At 29.2% G+C, this 20,544-nt stretch overlaps 1 protein-coding gene across 2 annotated transcripts; it reads right to left on the reverse strand.

Annotated features, from left to right (window-relative positions):
• Window positions 1–243: 243 nt before the first annotated feature.
• On the reverse strand, window positions 244–17,280 carry LOC130444185 (dnaJ homolog dnj-5). Of its 2 annotated transcripts, none has more exons than XM_056779232.1 (10): window positions 16,875–17,280; window positions 15,598–15,938; window positions 15,306–15,533; window positions 14,850–15,249; window positions 7,776–7,902; window positions 5,261–5,554; window positions 5,058–5,191; window positions 3,546–3,727; window positions 2,475–2,647; window positions 244–491 (listed from the first exon to the last, which is right to left on the reverse strand). In XM_056779232.1, the coding sequence occupies exons 1-10, from the start codon at window positions 17,134–17,136 to the stop codon at window positions 341–343; spliced, it is 2,292 nt and encodes a 763-aa protein (XP_056635210.1). In that variant the 5' UTR covers window positions 17,137–17,280; the 3' UTR covers window positions 244–340. The 2 variants fall into 2 exon arrangements, with proteins under 2 accessions (XP_056635210.1, XP_056635211.1); XM_056779233.1 differs by having other exon boundaries at window positions 356–491; window positions 2,450–2,647; window positions 16,875–17,234.
• Between the last annotated feature and the right edge of the window lie 3,264 nt (window positions 17,281–20,544).

Genomic DNA, 20,544 nt, shown 5'->3' on the forward strand with positions numbered 1-20,544 from the left:
AAATCCGAATCCCGTCGAATCTCCGGTTTTTCCCGGCTCTGCGAAATTCCTGTCTTTTTACCGGTTTTCAAGGTTCCCAGACACCCTGTGTATTAGAAGATAATCAATAATGTAATCAGCATTTTTGATGTATCATATGCCATGTCCAAGTGAGATTTGGGTGATAAAATACAGTGGGGAAAAAATTTAAAGTAATCCAAAATGAAAATATTCATTTTTATACCAAATGAAACGCAATTGAAGTATTTTTAAAACATCTTTATTCTTAAAGCGCAGATTATAATTAGCATTTTTCTTGCAAAAAAAGAAAATATCTTAATATATTGGAGATAAAATTGTTTTATTTGTTTCCTTTCTTATTTCTACGTCGGGTATTTTGAGTTCCGTCACTTTGACCATAGAGAGTATTCAAGAGATTTTCCAAGTCTGGTCGATCAGTATGTGTGGTTGGAGTATGCCTTCTAGGTTGATTCTGTTTTCCTAGTGCTATCCTGAAATAGAAATGTCACTTAATTAACACTGTTGTGACTTGTTTGATAATTATATCTTCAATTTCTTACTTAGCTCTATATTTATGTTATATTTTAACTTCTTAAACAACTAATGCAGCCCTTTACGAATATATTTGGTATTGAATTCTCTTAGTATATAAATTAAAATATTACGTTTCTAAATCGTCATGATTTTAGGTCTCTTCTGTTTTAAAATTAGTTTTTTTATAATTTTTGAAAGACAGATGAAAATTTAACGTTTCGACTTTTAAAAATTATAAAAAAAAACTAATTTTAAAACAAAAGAGAGCTAAAATGAAGACGATTTAGAAATATAAACATATATAAAAGGTTTAAGATATAAGAAATCAAAGAAATTTAAAAAATTACTTGTATATTACAACATACACACTTCAATTATATAAGATATTCTTTCATTAATAGTCAAAATTGAATTTATTAACAAATATATGTAGCAATTATTTATAGACACCTCAAAATTTGTAAAATTCAATTAAAAATTCTGCCCAATTTTTTCTAAAAATTGTCTTTGTTTTGTGTTTAAATTTGTTTTTTATGGTTTGTTCATGTTCTAATTTCGATTTTAGAAAACAAAAATATTTTGATAATATGTCTTTCAAGATTTAATCTAATTTTATATTTACTAAAATAATGTGATAACTGTTGAGAAAGTCCTTGTACGTATGATAAGGATAAGTTTCGGTGCGTTGAGATACCCCAAAAGGTACACTCATAGAGCACTTCTGCGTCTGATCCATTTGACGGACATTTCTAACAAGTATTGTCAAAAATATAACTGGATTGACCAATTCATAGAGATATTACCAATAGAGTAGGCATGCCTACAAGTGAGACCGTCTTGCGAATGAAAAGAGAAAGAGTTATTTATGTATTTCTATCTCTTTCTTATGTTGCGTACTGCACATGCGTGTCTCTGATTCAACGGGCAACGGTAAAGTGTGAACGTAACCTGTACGTCTGTATATAAATATTATATTTGCCCAATATAAATAATTTGATAAAGATTATTAAACATTTGTTTTCGAATATGCCTTACTACTGAGTTCTCTGCAAAAAAGAGCCAATACCTGGAGATAAAAGTTGCAGTTTTCATAAGTAAGTCCGTATAAGTAATTCAAGAAGTAGTTAGCAAAAACGTTGTTTTGATTGTATTCACAATATTAAAAAAGAAGTGTTATAAAAATGAGTACTATCTATATAATGTTTTATCATTAAGATATGTTTTGTCTATTGTAGATTTCCAGATGATCATGGTTTAAGACAGGAATGGATGCCTTTTGCTGGACTAAGTTCTATAACCAAGTATACAAAACTTTGCAGTTATCATTTTGATACAAGTGCATATTCAAGAAAATAATTGTTTCCTATATTATTTTGATACAATGTTGAAACTTCAAAAGCAATAATAATTATTATTGACATTTAAACTTCAGTTTGTTGGCTTCAGTGAGATATAAATATTTATTGAAATTAAAGTTTCAAGATAAGTTTCTTATAATAAGTAGCTGTTGGATGTTTCTCAAAAATTACAAACAAATATAATATTAGAGGGTTTCTCTGTGTGAAGATCCATTTGAAATATTACAATTTAAGTATCATTTTGGGTCAAATTGTGAGTTATTATTGAATATGTTATTCTGTTTCTTCACTCAAAAGCTTGAAATAAGGGAATCTCCAACCAGTCGGCAATGGCCAATACGGAAGCTAGCCAGAGGTGTTTTGAGTGATCCAGTCCAGAATGCGGCTGCAGAGTTCAAAGGATACACTTATATCTTTTTTTCAACTAAACTGAAAAGTTCAGCCACTTGAATATCCTAAATAGTAACTGAAAATTGATGGAAAAATCTAACAACCTTAGATATATATTATCTTATATATTTTTCTATATATAGTAATATTTCTAATTAATTACTTGCCTACTTGTACTACTTGAGTACTTGCCTATATTGCACGTGATGAGAATCGGGCCGTAGATGCTTAAGATTGTCTCTTTGACAACCTGCCCATTCAGTTATGTCATATACGGCTCCTTCCATACAAGCGTAGTAATGCCACAAGAAGCCCATTACTTTAGCTTCGGCCCAAATATCACCTTCACGTGCTGAGTGATGGATCTTAAACAAATAAACAATAAAAAAACTGAAATTACAAGAAATCTATTAGCTATTAAGGCATGGAAAATAATTATTTTCATAATTCAAAATGTCTTCATGAAAAATATACTTTAATTAAACACAGGAAAATATTGAATAAAAACAGAAATGAATAATTCTAGCTGAGGGAGTTGCATGCTACTCTGTAACTTTCTGGTGTAATTGACAAGGATTGGAGTAGGCTCAGTAGTGCATATATTGACTGCACTGTGTAGGGACATAACATTATAGTCCCACATGTCGAATGAAACCACGTGGCGTCAATCGACCAAATGGCACTATTTGCTAATGTGTTTACTCATTATTGAAAATATTGCAGAACATTTTTATAATTTAATAATAATGAATATTGATTAATTGAGAAAGAAAGAGAATCTAATAGGAATTTTGAGTCAGAAAATGCTCATTGGAAAGTTTCTGGATTAGTTAAATTCAGTTTATAATATAAAAACTTAATTAAACTGCCCGTTTGTATGTGTATTAGTTATAAAGTGTTGCCTTCCAGTTCCAGAGATGATATAGACCTCTTACGTGAAGCATTTTTGTTTAAGCTTATATTGTGGAAGCATTCTATAATGAGATGAAGTGAAGTTTCTCCTATTTACAGAATGTATATTAGTTTCTGTTAAATGTAATCCCACAAGAGGGTTACTGACTGGCCAGTGCATGTTCAGATGATTTTACTGAGTTTCGAAAACTTTTTGTTAAATAGTTTATAGTCTATTGAACAAATAACCACTGACTCATCATCAGCTTAGTACAAAACTGTAAAATGCATTTGATTCTTCTTCTACGCAAAGGGGACTATAATATTTAACAAGGTTGCATTCTATACAAAATAAATATTTTTGGTACTCACCTTGCAAGTATTGCAATTTCGTGCAGCATAACTTGGTCTTTCGATTTTTACACGCTTATGTCTAAGACCACACGAACTACATCTTATCGTATTAGCTGCCGCTTCCACTTTCTGCTGTAATTGCTGGAGTAATTCTGTCAATTCACTCCAAGCTTGGACCACCTGTGCAGATTCAACAACACCTGAAATTGAAAATTAATGTGTACAATAAGTAATATCTGTATAGACCAGGGTACAAACCTTTAAAAATGATAAAAAATAGTAGTAGAATGAAACCCATTGGAAAAGGAAGAGAATATGATAAAATTGAAAGAACAAATAATTTTGAAGCGATCTGAAGTCGGGAAGAAGATGAGTTTTTAAGGGTAAAGAATGGTTTATCTCGATTTCCGGTAAAACTACAACTCGTATGGAAAAAAGGTAAATTGCAAAGTTGTAGGTAATAAAAAGATCTATAACACTTGTATTCACACTTTTTTCACATAACCTCAACATTGTGAAAAATTTAAAAAACCAAGTATTAGGTAAATTTTTCAGAAATTTTCTTTAAACATTATGGACAATTTTTAAATATTTATTAAAATTTGATGTAATTGTTTATGTTTTACAATGTAACATAGATTCTCAAGATCTTCGTGTAATAGGAGTGTACATTTTAATAAATAATTAAAAATTGTACAATTAATTAAAAAAAAATTCGGATGTGACTATTTTCAGTTTTTTTGTCGTTTGTGAAAACATTGACCATAGTAATTTTATTATTTTTTTACACCATTTAGAAAGTAGAGATTTCAACGAACAAAAATTTCACCGATTTTTTTAAAAAAAACATATATTTTGACAGAAGAGTTTTGGATTGAAAATTAGGAAGTTTTTTCGATATTACGTCAAAATAAGAATAAAAAATAAATATTTCGAAATATTTTCACCATATTTGTGAAAAATTTTTTTGTAGAAGATAAAAATAAAAAACCAAAAACTGGATTTTTTAAATTTTACATAAATTTTGAGGTTATGTGAAAAAAGTGTGAATATAAAAGTTGCAGATCCTTTTATTACCTACAACTTTGCTATTTGACTTTTTTTCCAAAGACTTGTAATTTTGCCGCAACTATTTTTACTCTTAAAACGCCCAAAATTATTTTTTCTTTCATTTTCCTCGTTTTTCAATAGGTTTCATACTGATATTATTTTTTTTTTTGTTTCAAAAATTATCGACCTTGGTCTAAAATAATTTGGATAGCCTTGGAAAATTATTATCAGATGATAAAAATGTATGAACCTTAGCAATACCTAATTAAAACATTACTAGAGCAAAATTTGATTTTTAATTGATACTATCATAGCACTCATTTCTGGTAATATCTATCCATTTACCAATTTAACTAGATTTCAAATATCACTGACGACTATAGTGAGTTACTAATGAAGAACTATTATTAACAAATTTGTAAAAGCCTTTTGAAAATATTTGTGTATAAATGCATTTTTGATAAGATATAAAGTATTTACCTCTGTCATAAGATGCTCTTCGTTCTGGCTCTCCAATCATATCGAAAGCATGAACTAAAATTTTAAATGCTTCTTCAGCTCCTGGTTGGTTATTTTTGTCAGGATGTACCAAAAAAGCTTGTCTTTTATAATACCTACAATTATATGTAGAGAAAAAGTTTAAATAGAAAATATTGAATCAAATACATAGACTTGATATTTACCTTTTAATATCGTCATCAGTACATGTTGGTGCTACACCTAATATACTATAAGGATCTTTCCCTTTACACGCTAATAACCTTTTCATTGCTTCATCCCCAGTTGTGGGCATATTAATGTTGTTTTGAAGGCCACTATGTGTAAAACGAGAACTATCATCCGATGTATCGACTTTTTTCCTTCCTTTAAATTTATCACATAACCATTTGAAAAATCTTATCGTTTGAAGAAAACTATTAGTAGAGTTTAGAAACATGAACCAATGAAGACAGATCCACGTCCAAGTATTGTAAGCCCTAAAATACAATTTAAACAATTAGTACAAATCCTAAACTATCTACAGACGATATGATTTCCGAATTTCTGATTTTTAAGTGACAAAAATGATGTTTTGTTTACAAGTTATCTAAATAAAAAATATTCTCATAAAGTGCAACTAAAGAAGTACTCGTAATTAATGAATTTTTTGACAGTGGAATAAATTTTTTTGTAGAAAAGCATTGTTTAGCTGTTATGTTACATTCAAATTGCATAAATTGTACGAGATTCCATTTTGACAGATACTGGAATGAAACACTTAAATTTTTTGCACAAGAAGTTTTAAAAAATCGTTTTCTCTCATCTCTCGTCATTTCTCTTTCAAAAATGATCAATTTGGATCTCCCATTTTTTAAAATTTAAATTGCTAATAAACAAAAATAATCATCAACGAGATTATAGTCAAATATGTCTCTATTAAACTTGATTTCTAACACATTGTCAAGATCCTGCCAACAACTTACTATTTCCATCATGCATTATCTTACATTGAAACTGAATAAATTCGTTGCTATCTTATTTAGTAATAAAGCACAATTTTAATTATTAATTAGCTTCAAATTGAATTTAACAGATTTTCTCTACTAGAAAGTCAAAATTTCTGGTTGGAACCACATTTTCAACATATTTTAATTAAGATTTCTCCAACAACTTAGTAATGATTTATTAATTAAGGTTTATTGAGATTTATTACTTAAGTATGCGGATGATTATTTTTCAATGAGATTGTCTACGGTTTAAAAAAATTGACATTATTACCTTGGGTATCCATATATTTCAATGCTTGTAACGCTAATGCTAATTGATATCAGTCCGGATGATTATACATACAAGGCTAACATTCTAATTAGAATTTTAGCTGTTCAGATTGAGCTCTTTTGAACCTGTATTTTTGTGGGTGACTATGTTTTTTCATTTCTTTTTGTGTGCATCTGTTTGTTTATTATGTACTCCTAGTCTTTGCATATGTTGTACAATTTGATATTCCACTCTATTTTTTGGTCTTCCTGGCAATCTTTTCTTATTCTGTCCCCATTTTGTAATTTTTCTGCCATTGCATTCTTTTATTGTGTCCGTACAATTGTATTCTTTTTGCTCTAATTGTGTTCAATATTTTCCTCACTTTCTAATATATTCTTTATTTCATAATTCATAAATCCTCGATACTCATTATTCCCAACGTTCATAATTTATTCTCATTTCAAGTATCCTCAGTTGTTCTTGGTCCATATTTGTTAGTCTCGTAGTTTCTGTAGCGTACGTAACTATTGGTTTTATTGCAGTCTTGTAAAATTTGGTTGCTCGGCTTAATCTCTTGCTAGCATTATGATTTTGTACTTATCATATGCCCTATATCCTGCACAAATTCTTTATCTTGTCTCATTCTTTGTATCATTTTTGTTGCTTATCATTGTTTCTAAGTTCTTAAAAGTGTCAAGTACCTCGAAGATGAGGAAATTTATCTTTACTGTTTTTGTTTATAAACTTCCTTCTTTCTTTCAACTCCTTTATATTTTGTCTTTTTCTGATTTATTTTCAATCGTCTTTTACCTGCGCCTCTTTCAATTTTTTCTATTGGGTCTTCAAATCTTTTTCAGTCCCTTGATATTAGAGTTAAATCATCAGCTTATATGCTATTATTTGTTTTAATTTATTAATGATACCTTCATTGATATAACATTCCCTTATTACGCCTTTCACTGCAATGTTTAACAAAACCCATTTCACTAATCGCATCAATTTTTGGGGTACTTGCAGTTTTTCAGATTATTGAATGCTTATTTGAAGTCGATGTATAGCATTTGCATACTAATGTGCTCATAGCATTTTTTGGTTACTTGTTTTATATGTATGTTGATTTTCTTTGTCTAAAACTTTTTCATATTCCTTATTTCTGGTTCTACTATCCTTTTCAGTCTTCCATTTATTATTGTTGTTAGTATTTTGTATAAGCAAACTACTACCTCTATAATTGCTTGCAATTAACAATTTTTTAACACAAAATACAGTGACACTATTTGTTGCTCATCCTAATACAGATATTGTATACAATGCAAGAAAATAATACAATGAAAATGACTTTTAAAAAATCCGTCAAATACTCTGGTATTTGTAAATATACTTCTTGTTGTTTGTTCTAAACATTTTTATTAAAAAATATTAATAAGTTGGACTGTTATGACAGTCACGTAAACTTACATGTCACGGCTAATGTGAAGACTTAACTGGCATATGTCCGAGATCAAGTGAAACAGCCATAATATGAACACAGTAAAAATTTTCCACCATCCTTTGGTATATTGTTTCAGTTTTTGACCAACCACTCCTAGAATAATGAACAGAATACATCCAGTAATTTCCAAATAAAAAAAATAATGTAAGTGAATAGAGGAAAGATGGATCATATTTTGTTGCGGCAATTAATTTCTAGGTTTGTTAAAACAATATTGATACTAAAGTGATATGTATTTTGATTTTCCATTAGTTGAATATAACTATAGTACCATTGTATAAAGAATAGGATAGTAGAACAGTGACAATGTTAAAACCATTTGAGGCAATTTTGCACGTCATCTAGTTACTTTTACACTCGTTCTTCATAAAAATGACACATAGCTTAGTGCCGTCTGAAATAAACAGCACTATTTTCAACAACTAAACAACTAAAATATATATACTTTCCTTTGGTGACTGAAATAATATGAATTTCCGATTTCAGAACCTCGGTCATGAATGTATTTTTGAAACATTCATATTTTGATGATATTATGAAGAGGCGAAAAAATAAGTAAAAATAAGTTTATCCATTTTCCCCTTTCTTCCTGGGAAAAATATTTTTGATTTTGTTCCGCTTTCGTGCGGTATTAATGTATTTGATAAAATCAAAAACAATAACTGGTAAAAAGTTTTAACTATATTAATATTTTAAACGTAACGAGATGAAATATACTAAATGTATCATAATACAATATCGTACTAATAATTCAATTAATGATATTGTAGAATTCTTCAATTGTGCAATATGTCCTTTCTTGAAGAAATGCCGTCGTCGATATTCGGAACTTACTACATCTATTTGTTGCTTATAATTTCAAAGATACCTAGATGATAATTTTTTAGCATGAAGGTTCTAACAGGTCAGAGGTCGGTTGGACAATAAACATCTAATGGCATTACTTAATGCTTGGACTTTCAGTTAAATTGTAAACAGACGGATTTCAATATAAATAGAGTAGGATGAGTTAAAATTTTGTATGTTCAATACAATGTGAAGTTATGAAGTACATTATGTATAAATTGAAATAAATGAATGTAAATAATAAAAATGTTAGATTTTGGCATAAACGTCAGGAATCACGGATTTTTGCTCTGAGGTAATTGCATCCTTCATATTAGATAACTAAATAAAACACTCAAAGTTTTAGTAAATTAATTAATTAGAAAATATCGAACAGAAATATTAAATAAAGTAACAATAATAACTACATTTTTTAAGAAATTGTTGATATAAAATTATAATAATTACAGACTGAGCGTTTGAAAAAATTATCAAAAACTACAAGTAGTACGGTCCTGTATATATTCCTTGTGCAGTTTACAGCTACAACATTATTAGTAAAAAATTCGAAAGGCCAACAAATTGAGTAAATTTGTTGTAATTTTAAAACTTTTTCAAATTCTCAAAATGTTTCTTAAAAAGTATGATAGTGTTGCTTCGAAACATTATTCACATTCTAATATTTTTGTTTTCTGGAAATTATTTTTTTTATAACCAGTACCCGATCCATTTGGACTATGTGTTATCAAGAAAATATATACAGAGTAGCTCTTAAGTAGCTCCACAGAAAGAAATGGACAAAATCTACTAAACAACCTGAATCTCCGTTAAGAAGTCTGTAAAACCCCAAAAATGTAGTACATGTAGAATCTACTCGCAATGACCTCTAGATATTCTTGGGTCAAGTGATCACATTTACTATTGAAACACCTACTATAAATAAAAACGTTGATTATTATTGGTTATTCATTATTCTTTTTGTTGTTGAATATTGGAAATCAAACCACAATCCACACAAAATATTTCAATATTCACCTTTTATCGAAAATATAATCTACTGTGAATGGACCTTGAAAAATGTACGACAATTTTTTGCATCAGTTTTAAACCATCCTATTATGTATAATAATATATAATATTATTGATGTTTTAGTTTTCGAATTTTTTCATTAATGTCAGCTAGGGACCAACAATTTCATAAAACATTATTCTTCATAACGGTAGCTAGATCAACGCTACTGAAACGTTGACATAAAATAGATTGTGTATTGATTTACCAAAAAAAAAAAAATAGAAAGAATATACCATAAGAAACATACAAAATATATTGGTTGTTCAGTTATGCTGAATTATTGATAATTTATCATCTTTTTTTAGTTTGTCTAGGTTTTAATGAACTTGAAAAAGTTTTACAATATTTGAAAATCTAAATTCGCAATAATAAATTGAAAATGTATTGCCTATGACAACAGATTGCATTTGTTGCATACCACTCGGGAAGAATTTTTTCCAACAATTTTCTTTTTCAAATTTAATATTATTTTATTATCTGAAATTTTCCCTATATTTTTGTCGAAGCTATTAAGTGGTGAAATTTTTCAATAATGTTGTTGGAGTTTTCAATGCACACTTATCATTTAAATAATAATTCTTATAGAATATAAGAAGCTCTAGTTTATGTCATCAGAAGCTTCTAAACTGACTTTACAGTCTTTGCAATTGAAGCGATCTAAGCATTTTTTAATTAAATAACCCCCAAAATATACTACAGAACAATTTTCTAATGTCCCAATATCATATGAATGTATCTCGGAAGAAATTGAATTGGTGGATGAATCTGTTTGTTCGGATGATGATTCTTCTTCAACATTCAATGAAGCGAGTGCTTCATTGTCATCTGTTGGTAAAAGCAGTATATCATCATCATCATTCTGTTGACTGCCTGCATTAGCACATCTTCCCTATACTATATCCCCATGGGGATTTCATCTTATGTCGTAATTGCATATTCATAAGAGATTTTGTAAAATTGGTTAGAGTTCCTTCTCCATACATAACGTTCGCAGAGAGTTGCGTTTTCATGATCCTTTTTTTTGTAGCTCTCAATTGAGTATTCAGGTTATTGACTTTTTTCCTAGCATTGGTTAGTTCCTTTCTCAAACGTTCATTTTCTTCTTGCAATGACTGCTTCTTACCTCCAATTCCCATAGAACAAGATGAAAGGTTCTGCAACCTTCTTTCAACCACTCTTCATCTTCATAGTTACTGATAGAACTATCTGTCATGTCAATGTTTCTGGAATGAATCGGGGCAATAAAATCACTATTTAGATTATGTTTGTGGATATGAGGAAACATTCAATTGGATTATTTGTTCATCCAAATTTTCTCTATCCATTCACTTTCTGAACCTTCATCATTTTTGTAGCAGAATGGTACAGCAGTATTTCTGGCTTAGGTTTGCCAAAACAGCATTACCTGAAATAAGGAACATCAATGTTAACATACATATTTATTATAATGGTTATGGTAAAGTATTTTTTTATGTCAAAAACTTGAATTTATTTCATTTCAATAACGGGCATAAATGGAATAACGACTAGTAGTACCCTTATTTGTAGAGTTCACGCCAGCATGGCGACATAGCGACAATTGTCGCCAAATCATCAAGAAATGTCACCAAAATCATACATATCGACGACAAATTTGTCGCCCAAAATATTTTTAAAAAAACCTATGTTTTATATTTACTGTGCTGTTTTTGCATAAAAGAATTTACATATGCCGTAAAAATATGTATAAAAGTGTGTGTAGCATGCATATGTTAATTTTTTTACTTTTGTCTACCACGTTATATTTTTGGACCACTAAATCATAACTTAGGTGGTCCTTTTGGACCACTAAATTTTCATTGCTGGTGTGAACCCTACTTATTTGGAATTTCCCTAATTGTATCTTATATCATCGTCGGGATGACAGAATTTTCCCGAATTGTCTTAAGATAATTCCATACCTGTGTATCATTCTCAAAAACAACTACACATCATTGAAATTTCTTGGTATGCTCACAACAATGGTAAAAACACCCTTATACTTATCTTTAATAAGGGTTTTTAAAATCAAACAAAAAAGACCATTCAAAAGAATTGTAACAAAACCAGAAATAAAAAATATACAAAAAAGTATATATGTACCAAAATTATTTAAATAATCTGATTTTAATATAAATATTATATTCTTTGCTTTGTATTGAAAGTTACAGATCAATGCGAAAATTTGGAAAGACCAATAAATAAAAAAACTCTTTCTAATAAAGAAAAAAAAATTGTCCTATCAAGCATGAGTCATATAATTTTGAAATTTTAACCTATTAAAGTGCAATACAAAAATTACATACCATTAAAAAATATTTCCAAGTCGTCATATTTAATATAGTTATAACGTTACAAAAAAGACACCAACTACAAAAGTTGAAAATATAAATTGCTCTTCTCCAGGATTTTTTATACATAGCATTTTTTAAAAATAATCAATTTGTTCTATAGTTTTAAATAGGCTGTTTCTATTATCTATCTGCGACTGGAAAAATGTACTTGAGGAGCTTGTTGCTACCTTCCACTTTCAGAAATTATATTTTAGAATGAGGCCATAAATGCTTACAAAACCATCTGTTTGTTTAATGGTATAATAAAAGTAGGCAAAAGGTCTACTTATCTGCAGTTACTTATTAGCTAATAAAATTATCTCTTGTTAAATGTGTTTTTTGGATGTATATAATAAAATTGAAACTAAAATTCACATTTAGTGAAAGTATTCAACAATGGTAAGATGATATACAGCATTACTATATTCTTACCCTTAACAGATATGAGGACAAAAATGGTGATTATATTATGGAGGGACATTACATTGGTTAAAAAAGTTCTTTTTTATATAGAAAACATGAGGTAATGTTTAAAGTAATAATCATTAGTGATTATATTTATATATATTATATTTTGAATTCCTTTATGATAAATAATTGTCTTAAGAATAACTCACCCGAATGTATGATCCATTTTTGACATCTGGTAGGATCATTCACAGGAAATCGGTACATTTTAATTGTAGGATGTGATCTCTTACTTAGTCCACACTTGAAATAAACACACTTATTTCCAGCCATCTCTAAAAAATTGAAAAGAAGAAGTGAATATTTCTTATATAAATAAACATACATTTTTATTTTGAAATTGTAAGCTGTAGCATTTATACATCTAGCGCCCCTTATAATTTGAATATATTAACTAAGGGAGTAGTGATGTATATTAATTGTAATAATATCCACTTACCTTAAAAATGAAATATATATCCAAGTTCAACGATTCTCAAATAAAAAAATAATCCAAATGCACAACCAAACGAAACTCAACAATAACACAACGAACACAATACAATAATGAACTCAAATTGCAACTTTGCTATAGGCACCCAAAATAAGAAATTTTACAACATAGCTTAACGGTTGAATATAATATTTTAAATAATTTTTGCGCCATCTGTTATTGGGGTAATTCAGCAACCGAAGCTAAGAAACCACGTAATTCAAGCTACGATGTACAATAAGAAAAGACGTGCTGTGGATGCCAACTCTCCACTGCCATCTATTGGTGGCGTCCACCTCGTCAAATGATATCCTCATAAGGTTAACCTACTAACCTATTCTTTATACAATGATAGTACCAAAACATACACCTATCAACGAGTATTTTATATCATTCCAGTACTAAATATTAGATTGGTTGGAAAAAAACGTTTTTGCGATTTCAAAATTCCATTACCATTCAAAAGCTGCAGTTTTTTTTACGTAGAATTTGGTAAAAATAATAGAAAAGATCTAAATTATAACCTTTAGTTTGCTTATGTAGCTCTGAGTTTGAAATTAAAAATTAAATTAAAAACAATTTAAATTGCTTAAAATTTATTTCTAAAACTTTTTTTTGTCCAATGGTAATAAAATAACATTCCATAACATATTTTCTTCAAAATATTATTGTTCTAATTTTTATAAGCTTCTTTAGTATGCGCAGAATTCCTAAATGTGTTTTAGAAAGGTTTTTTGTACTGTAATTTTTGTTTATAATGTAACTAAACCTAAATGTTCGACATGCAAATGTATGTTTTAAGACATTTAAAATGATTTTATTGCTGTACATAAGTAAAAAGAATCAAACCATTCAACAAAGCAGAGAGACATGCGTCAAGTTTGATCATTGTTCCTGGGATTCAGAGGAATCCTTTTTTTGTCATCCCTAAAATTTGTCGATAGCAATAGCGTTAGATGACAGATCCATGTTCGGTAGTTAGCTTTTCAAGATTGCTGAAAGCTAGAAAGTGAGATTCAGTGCATACTTTTCAACCACTGACCATCAATTTTGCTGCTTCAGATTATATTGAACTTATTGACAGGTCTCAGTGCAAACTTTCACAGCAAAGAACAATGTGCCAAATGAGAGCTTAGAGAACTAATTTGTAACAAAGTTTTGCCTAAGAGCTGATGAAATTTCCTTGTCATACACAAAGTGTAGAAAGAATAGTAAAACTGGTAACAAAGTCTTGTACAAAGGTTTGCGGAGAAGAAAATAGAGATGATTTCATAAGATCAACATTGCTTACAAGATTAGATATGCAATAGTTTAACTTCAAAAGGGAATTTAAACCAATGTCTCAGGATCATAAGTAAACTTGAAAATTCATGTTCAAATTTATAGGCTGTTTAATTACTAACTGAGATACTACTTCAAACTGTAAATATAAATGTGTTTTGTATATTGTAAATATACCACAAAACCCTCCCTACAATTGGATGGTTGGATGGGTAAGGAGTGGGTGAAACTAGACGTGCAGCCACCTCCTCGTGGGGAGTTTTGGCTAGTTTCATTTTTTGTAACGAGCTAAGACCTGAATACAAGTCTTATCTTTTAATTAGAAGAAAAATTTGTTCAACAATCTCCTAACGATAAAAAAATTAATGGCTTATTTTGCACTATTTCAGACATAAGGGTAACATAGAAAATAAAAAACGCTTATTTTTTTCGAACACCCATAACATATCATAGTTCTATTGCAATTGGACAGAAAAAAGTTTTAGAACAAAAGTGACATTGAAATAAAAAATATTGGATTAGAATCAGTACACTGGTGTATAAAAAAAATTGTAGTGTTATTCCAACTTACCAAAAATGATGTGATTTTCTTTTTTTCTAGACCTCTGAATTCGTTTTCCTGGAGGTCTATCATTACTTCCAAAGGAATCGTTCTGCTTTGGCCTAACAGAAGGTTTGCAAATTTTTTTTAATCCATTTTTAGTTGTATTTGAGTTTTCAGACTTTGAACTATTACATTCTATATTAACATCATTCAATGTCTTGTTGAATTTTTTAGAAGACTTTTGGATGGTGTTTTTATCATCATCATTTTTCTTTTTCTTATTTTCTTCAACTTTCATCTGAGGATCTGAGATGTTATCCAAGGACGCCCATTTTCTATTGAAACTATTTCCTTTAACAGTCTTTTTGTCACTTTTTGTTTGTGTAGAGTTTTTTTCACCTGAAATGTCTTTTACATCTGCATTGACCTGAAACAAGATATGATAGCATATATTGAAATGAAATAAATGAACGAAAATGTTACCTTGAAATCATTATTAACATTGTTTCTCCCTATTGCAGTATAAACTTTCTGGTTCTTTTCATTCTTGTTATTCTTCTTGCTGTCTTTTTTTGGTTTACTATCTTTTCTTTCATTCTTCAAGGGTTTTGTCACTGTTTGAGGTACAGGTTTAGTTAGAACATCTGAGTAGCTTGGTCTCATTGGTTTAACTTCAGCAACCATTCTAGGTTTTCTGGCATCTCTGGTAAACTGAGATTTTAAATGTAAATAATTTAATTTTAATAAATTTACTCTCTTTCAATGTGGTAATTACCTGAAACTGTATATCATCCATTGGGTCCAAAGTCTTATACCTTGGTTCATCTTTCAAATGAACACTATTACTGAGATCTGTTGGTAAATCAAACACATTTGGCTTGTAACTTTCAGATGTACCAAATGGAGAATATGTACCACTATTATTAGGTACCATCCAGTTACCCACTAAATCTATCAATTGTGAAGGATTTGATACATGAGGCATATTATCAATGTGAGAATGGAGCAGAGGGTGCTCTGGAATATTGTTCATCATTTGGGGCACATAGGGATATTCGGTATCAAATAACCCTATGTCAGCATTTCCATTTTGCATGGATTTATAAACATCAAAATCTGAAACAAATGATCATTAGTTGATAAAAATTGTTTGTTTAACCCTTCAGGCAGAACATGATTTTTGCATTATGAGGAACATCTGTCTCACAGAAGAATCTGCGAGTCTAGCTTCTTTTTTGAGAACTCACTCAATATTGAAAGCATTTATTCACTCCATCTTACTTTTTTGATAATTAGCACATAAGACAGTTCAAAGGTAATTAATAAATCCATTACATGAACTTATTAATAATAAAATTATTAATTCTTTAAATAGAATATGGAACATAATTGGTGACACTCAAACATAATATAAAACAATGAAAAAATATAAGAGATGGGGTAGGTTGGAGAATAGGCTGCAGTAAAAACTTCAAATATTTAAATCCGAAATATTTGTTGTTTCCTAGGTATTTTTCAACATTTTTCATAATTATTCAATTAAAACAGATAAGTATTTTAAAATATCATGAAGATTAAGATCTTTTTATAATATAATGAAGTCATACAGTTCTCTAAAGAAAAATATAATAGATTCTTTTCTATGACTTCTTTGGTACTATTCCTACATAAGAATTTGAATGTGTAGAGCAAAAGTTGTCTAAATAGAACAAAAATGAGACATTTATAAGAAAAAATGATATTCTCTTTGAGAATAGAAGAACACTTTTACATGTATTTCTTTTTTATTAAACAACAAATCAACATCAGACTGTAGAAGAATAATGTATTCTACAATCACTAATTCTTAGTTTTGTTCTGCCAATCTAAATGTGATCAATTAGAAATATAATCTATTAGATGAGCACATAATAGGGATATTGGTAATCTTTGTAACTAGTTCAATGTATCAATATATAACATAGATAATGAAAAGTTTTGTAGAAACCAACAATATATTGTGAATTATTATTTTATGTTGAAACCAACATTAATTGATTTACATCATATTACCTTTCTTGTAGCCATTAGCTTCAAACATGTGTTGAGCTTGAGGCAAGAAATTGTATCTATGTTGAGGGTACTGTTGTACATCCGGAGTGAATCTGTTAATATAGTTAGTTTGTTGATTCCAATTCAAGGGCTCAGATGCTGAAGACGATGGAGTGAAGCCCAAAGGAACATATTGCCCATCAATATTTTGCCTCTCTGCTGTCATATTCTCAATAATTTGTTCCATTGCCTCATTGCTAAGGGCTCTTGTTTTGTCGCTCATACTGATATTTTGTCAATGTAAGTAGTAAAATTTCTATTTCGTCCGGTTTTCAAGAAACCTTTTTGGCACATAAACACATATTTTCTTATTTATTGCGTCATTTTTGACATAAGCAACAGTAAACATCAATGTCAAAACATTGACATGCGAAGTCAAACGTCAATTGCAAGAAAGGCCAACAGATTTTTGTATTTATAAAATAAATTTTTTCGTTTTACTTTTGTATAAATAATTTATATTGAGTATTTGAGGGTGCTTTTGGTGCCAGTGTTTATAAATCATTGTTTCATAGAGAATTTGAGATATAAATCACACACTCAACAAAACGTACTTCAATCTTTAAATAATAAAGATTTTTGTAATTTTTGAATAAGATTCAATTAGAAGTTAGTAGATGTCACTAGCAATTTGAAATGAGAATTTTATTAAGAAATAAGTTATCTCAAAGATAATTTAATGAAAACGTCTTTTTTATAGAAATGTGCTTTTGTATTTTGAAGTTACATATGTAAATGGCAATTACTGTATCTTATGAATGATATTAAGGTTGTTTACAGTCATTTTCTCGGTCTGATTTTAATTTTATAATTATTAGATTTTAAAAATTATAAATGTGTATTGTTTTCCTATATTTGTGTTGATATTTCTTTTTTAGATAAGTTAATATAATTTTTTTCAATGTTGATTCTTCATTTAGTGATTTTTGGTTTTAAATACAAATAGTTTACATTTAGTTCCGCATCTAATAAATTGACTATACGTCTATGGTAATTTTTTCACTGTCTTTTGCTTCGTTGGCTTAGGTCGTTGACGTTAAAATTGTATTTCGCGTAAATAACCTATTAGAAATGTAATAAGTAGAAATATTGAGTACTTTATTTGGATTTTAGTTACAATATACACATTTCTTCATAAAAGCTTACTGTGAATTGCACATAGATACATCCTTTATATTACGTAGATTTCTATTTGTGGATTGTTAATTATAATAATTATGATATTTAATCTGGAAGAGCAATCTAAATAACATAATTAATATGCGCAGCCGCCGCGCACATTTGAACGGCGTGGGTGGTCTTTATCCGGTCCTAATGAAAATGTATGTTCTACGAATGAAAATATGCTGTATCGTAGGGTAAGGTAATTGGGTTATCGCAAATTATTACTGATTTATACATATAATCATTAATTTATCGAGATAAGATGTGAATATCATTAGAAAAATATTTTGAAACATCACAAATATGTCAATAAGTAAAAGGTTAGGCATGGCTTTCCGTTTGTAAACATTGTTTACATTCGTTTTCTATACAGAGTGTCTCAAGATCTGTCTTTTCTTAATTTGAATTGGGAAGACTGTGTCCTATTTTGCGCAGATTTATTGATAGAAATATTAATAAACAATTGTTATACAACAAATCTTAGATAGAGTTCCGAGAACAGGAACCCTCCGATTGGATTTAAATTTTCACTAGATAGGATTTTCGCAAAGGAAGGAGGTTAAAAATTTATAATCATTTTTTTTATAGTTTTACACCCTATGAAATATATATATATATATATATATATATATATATATATATATATATATATATATATATATATACAGTGCTTTTTAGATAAAAGTATCCACCTTTAATAACTTTTGTAATACTGGTATTTAGAAAAAATCCAAAAACACGTCAATTTATGTTGGAAGGGGCAAGCATTATGGCTTATTTAAACATTTAAACTTACTGGAAAAGCCACCCCCTCACCCCTAGCAGCATCCCCTTTATTTTTTTAAATTACTTTTCATATTTTTTATGTAAAATTTGGATACTCCTCTTTGAGCTGATTTCAAAAATGTATAATACTTGTAGGTTAAAGTGGTTAGTTTATGAGATAAACAATTTTTCTTTTAAGAGCACAAATTTTACTTATTATTTACTTTCTTATTATTATTTACTTTATTTGCCTGTACTAAAATGGGTTGTACAACAGTTCAAACTCTTTAATCTTTTTAACTGTGCTATTTATTATGAAGTTACAATAAGTGTTCAAAATGAGTACCATTCACTTCCATACAATGGTATAATCTATTTTGAAATGCCTCTCTGACATTGCTTAATACGGCTGGATTTAATTGTCGACATTCATTTTCTATACTCTCTCGTAAATCATCCAGAGATTCTGGTTGGGTAGCATAAACTTTTGTTTTTAAATACCCCCATAAAAAGAAGTCTAGGGGTGTTATATCCGGTGACCTAGGTGGCCACTCCATCATCGGCCCCCTTCTACCTATCCAACGAGCGGGGAATGTTTCGTTTAAAAGTTGTTATCATCATTTTCTATTATTGTTGTAATACGTGGGTCAACCCCTTCCCTGAGTAACTCAAGATATGATTCACCATTTAAATTTCCGTTGATGAAGAAAGGTCCGACAATGTGGTCACCTAGGATACCACACCAAACGTTTGTTATCTACAATTATGCCTACTTACTAAGCCATTTAATGACCATGAGCATTCATCAGAAAAGCAAATATTGTTTAACAATTGTGGATTGTTATTGATAATTTGCGTCATTGATTCGCAAAACTCTAGACGACGATCAAAATCATCTTCATTCAACTCGTGCACCAACTTAACTTTGTATGGGTGGTACTTGAATTTATGTAGAACTCGGAAAACTGTAGAAGATGAAACACCGATCGCTCTACTTATTGTTGACAACGATTGGGGTTGTTGAGCCTCTAAGCTGACTTGCCCTAAAATTGCCACTTGGATTGCTTCGTTATTTACGAGTCCCTCTTGCTTATGCACTTTATTGCAAACAGACCCTGTTGTGGTAAATTTTTCCATCAGTTGAATTACATACTTATGAGTTGCATGTCTTCCGTCATGTAATTCGTTAAATATTCTAGCAGCAGCTCTTGCACAATTATTATTTTGGTAGTATAAACCTACAATTTCAATTCTTTCTTGCAAAGAGTAAACCATTTCAGAGAAACAAAATAAATAATGTATCAAATTACACTATCAATAGTGACTACAAATTCTAGTTGACAATGTCAAACTTTAATAAAAAGTAGAGTTTTTTGTTGTTTGGATTTTTTAAGTAGAATAAATAGCACAGTTAAAAAGATTTTTAGCTTTTCCAGTAAGTATACCCTTCAAATATAAATTGACGTGTTTTTGGATTTTTTCTAAATACCAGTATTACAAAAGTTATTAAAGGTGGATACTTTTATCTGAAAAGCACTGTATATATATATATATATATATATATATATATATATATATATATATATATATATATGTGGATTAATATTGAAATTGATGATATCTATTCCCTCTCACTTCTCTCTTTGTTCTACCCCTACTAGTATCCTTTTCAGCATAAAAAAATAGTTATTCGTAATAGCTA

This window comes from Diorhabda sublineata, chromosome 5, assembly GCF_026230105.1.
Source record: "Diorhabda sublineata isolate icDioSubl1.1 chromosome 5, icDioSubl1.1, whole genome shotgun sequence".
NCBI lineage: Eukaryota > Metazoa > Arthropoda > Insecta > Coleoptera > Chrysomelidae > Diorhabda > Diorhabda sublineata.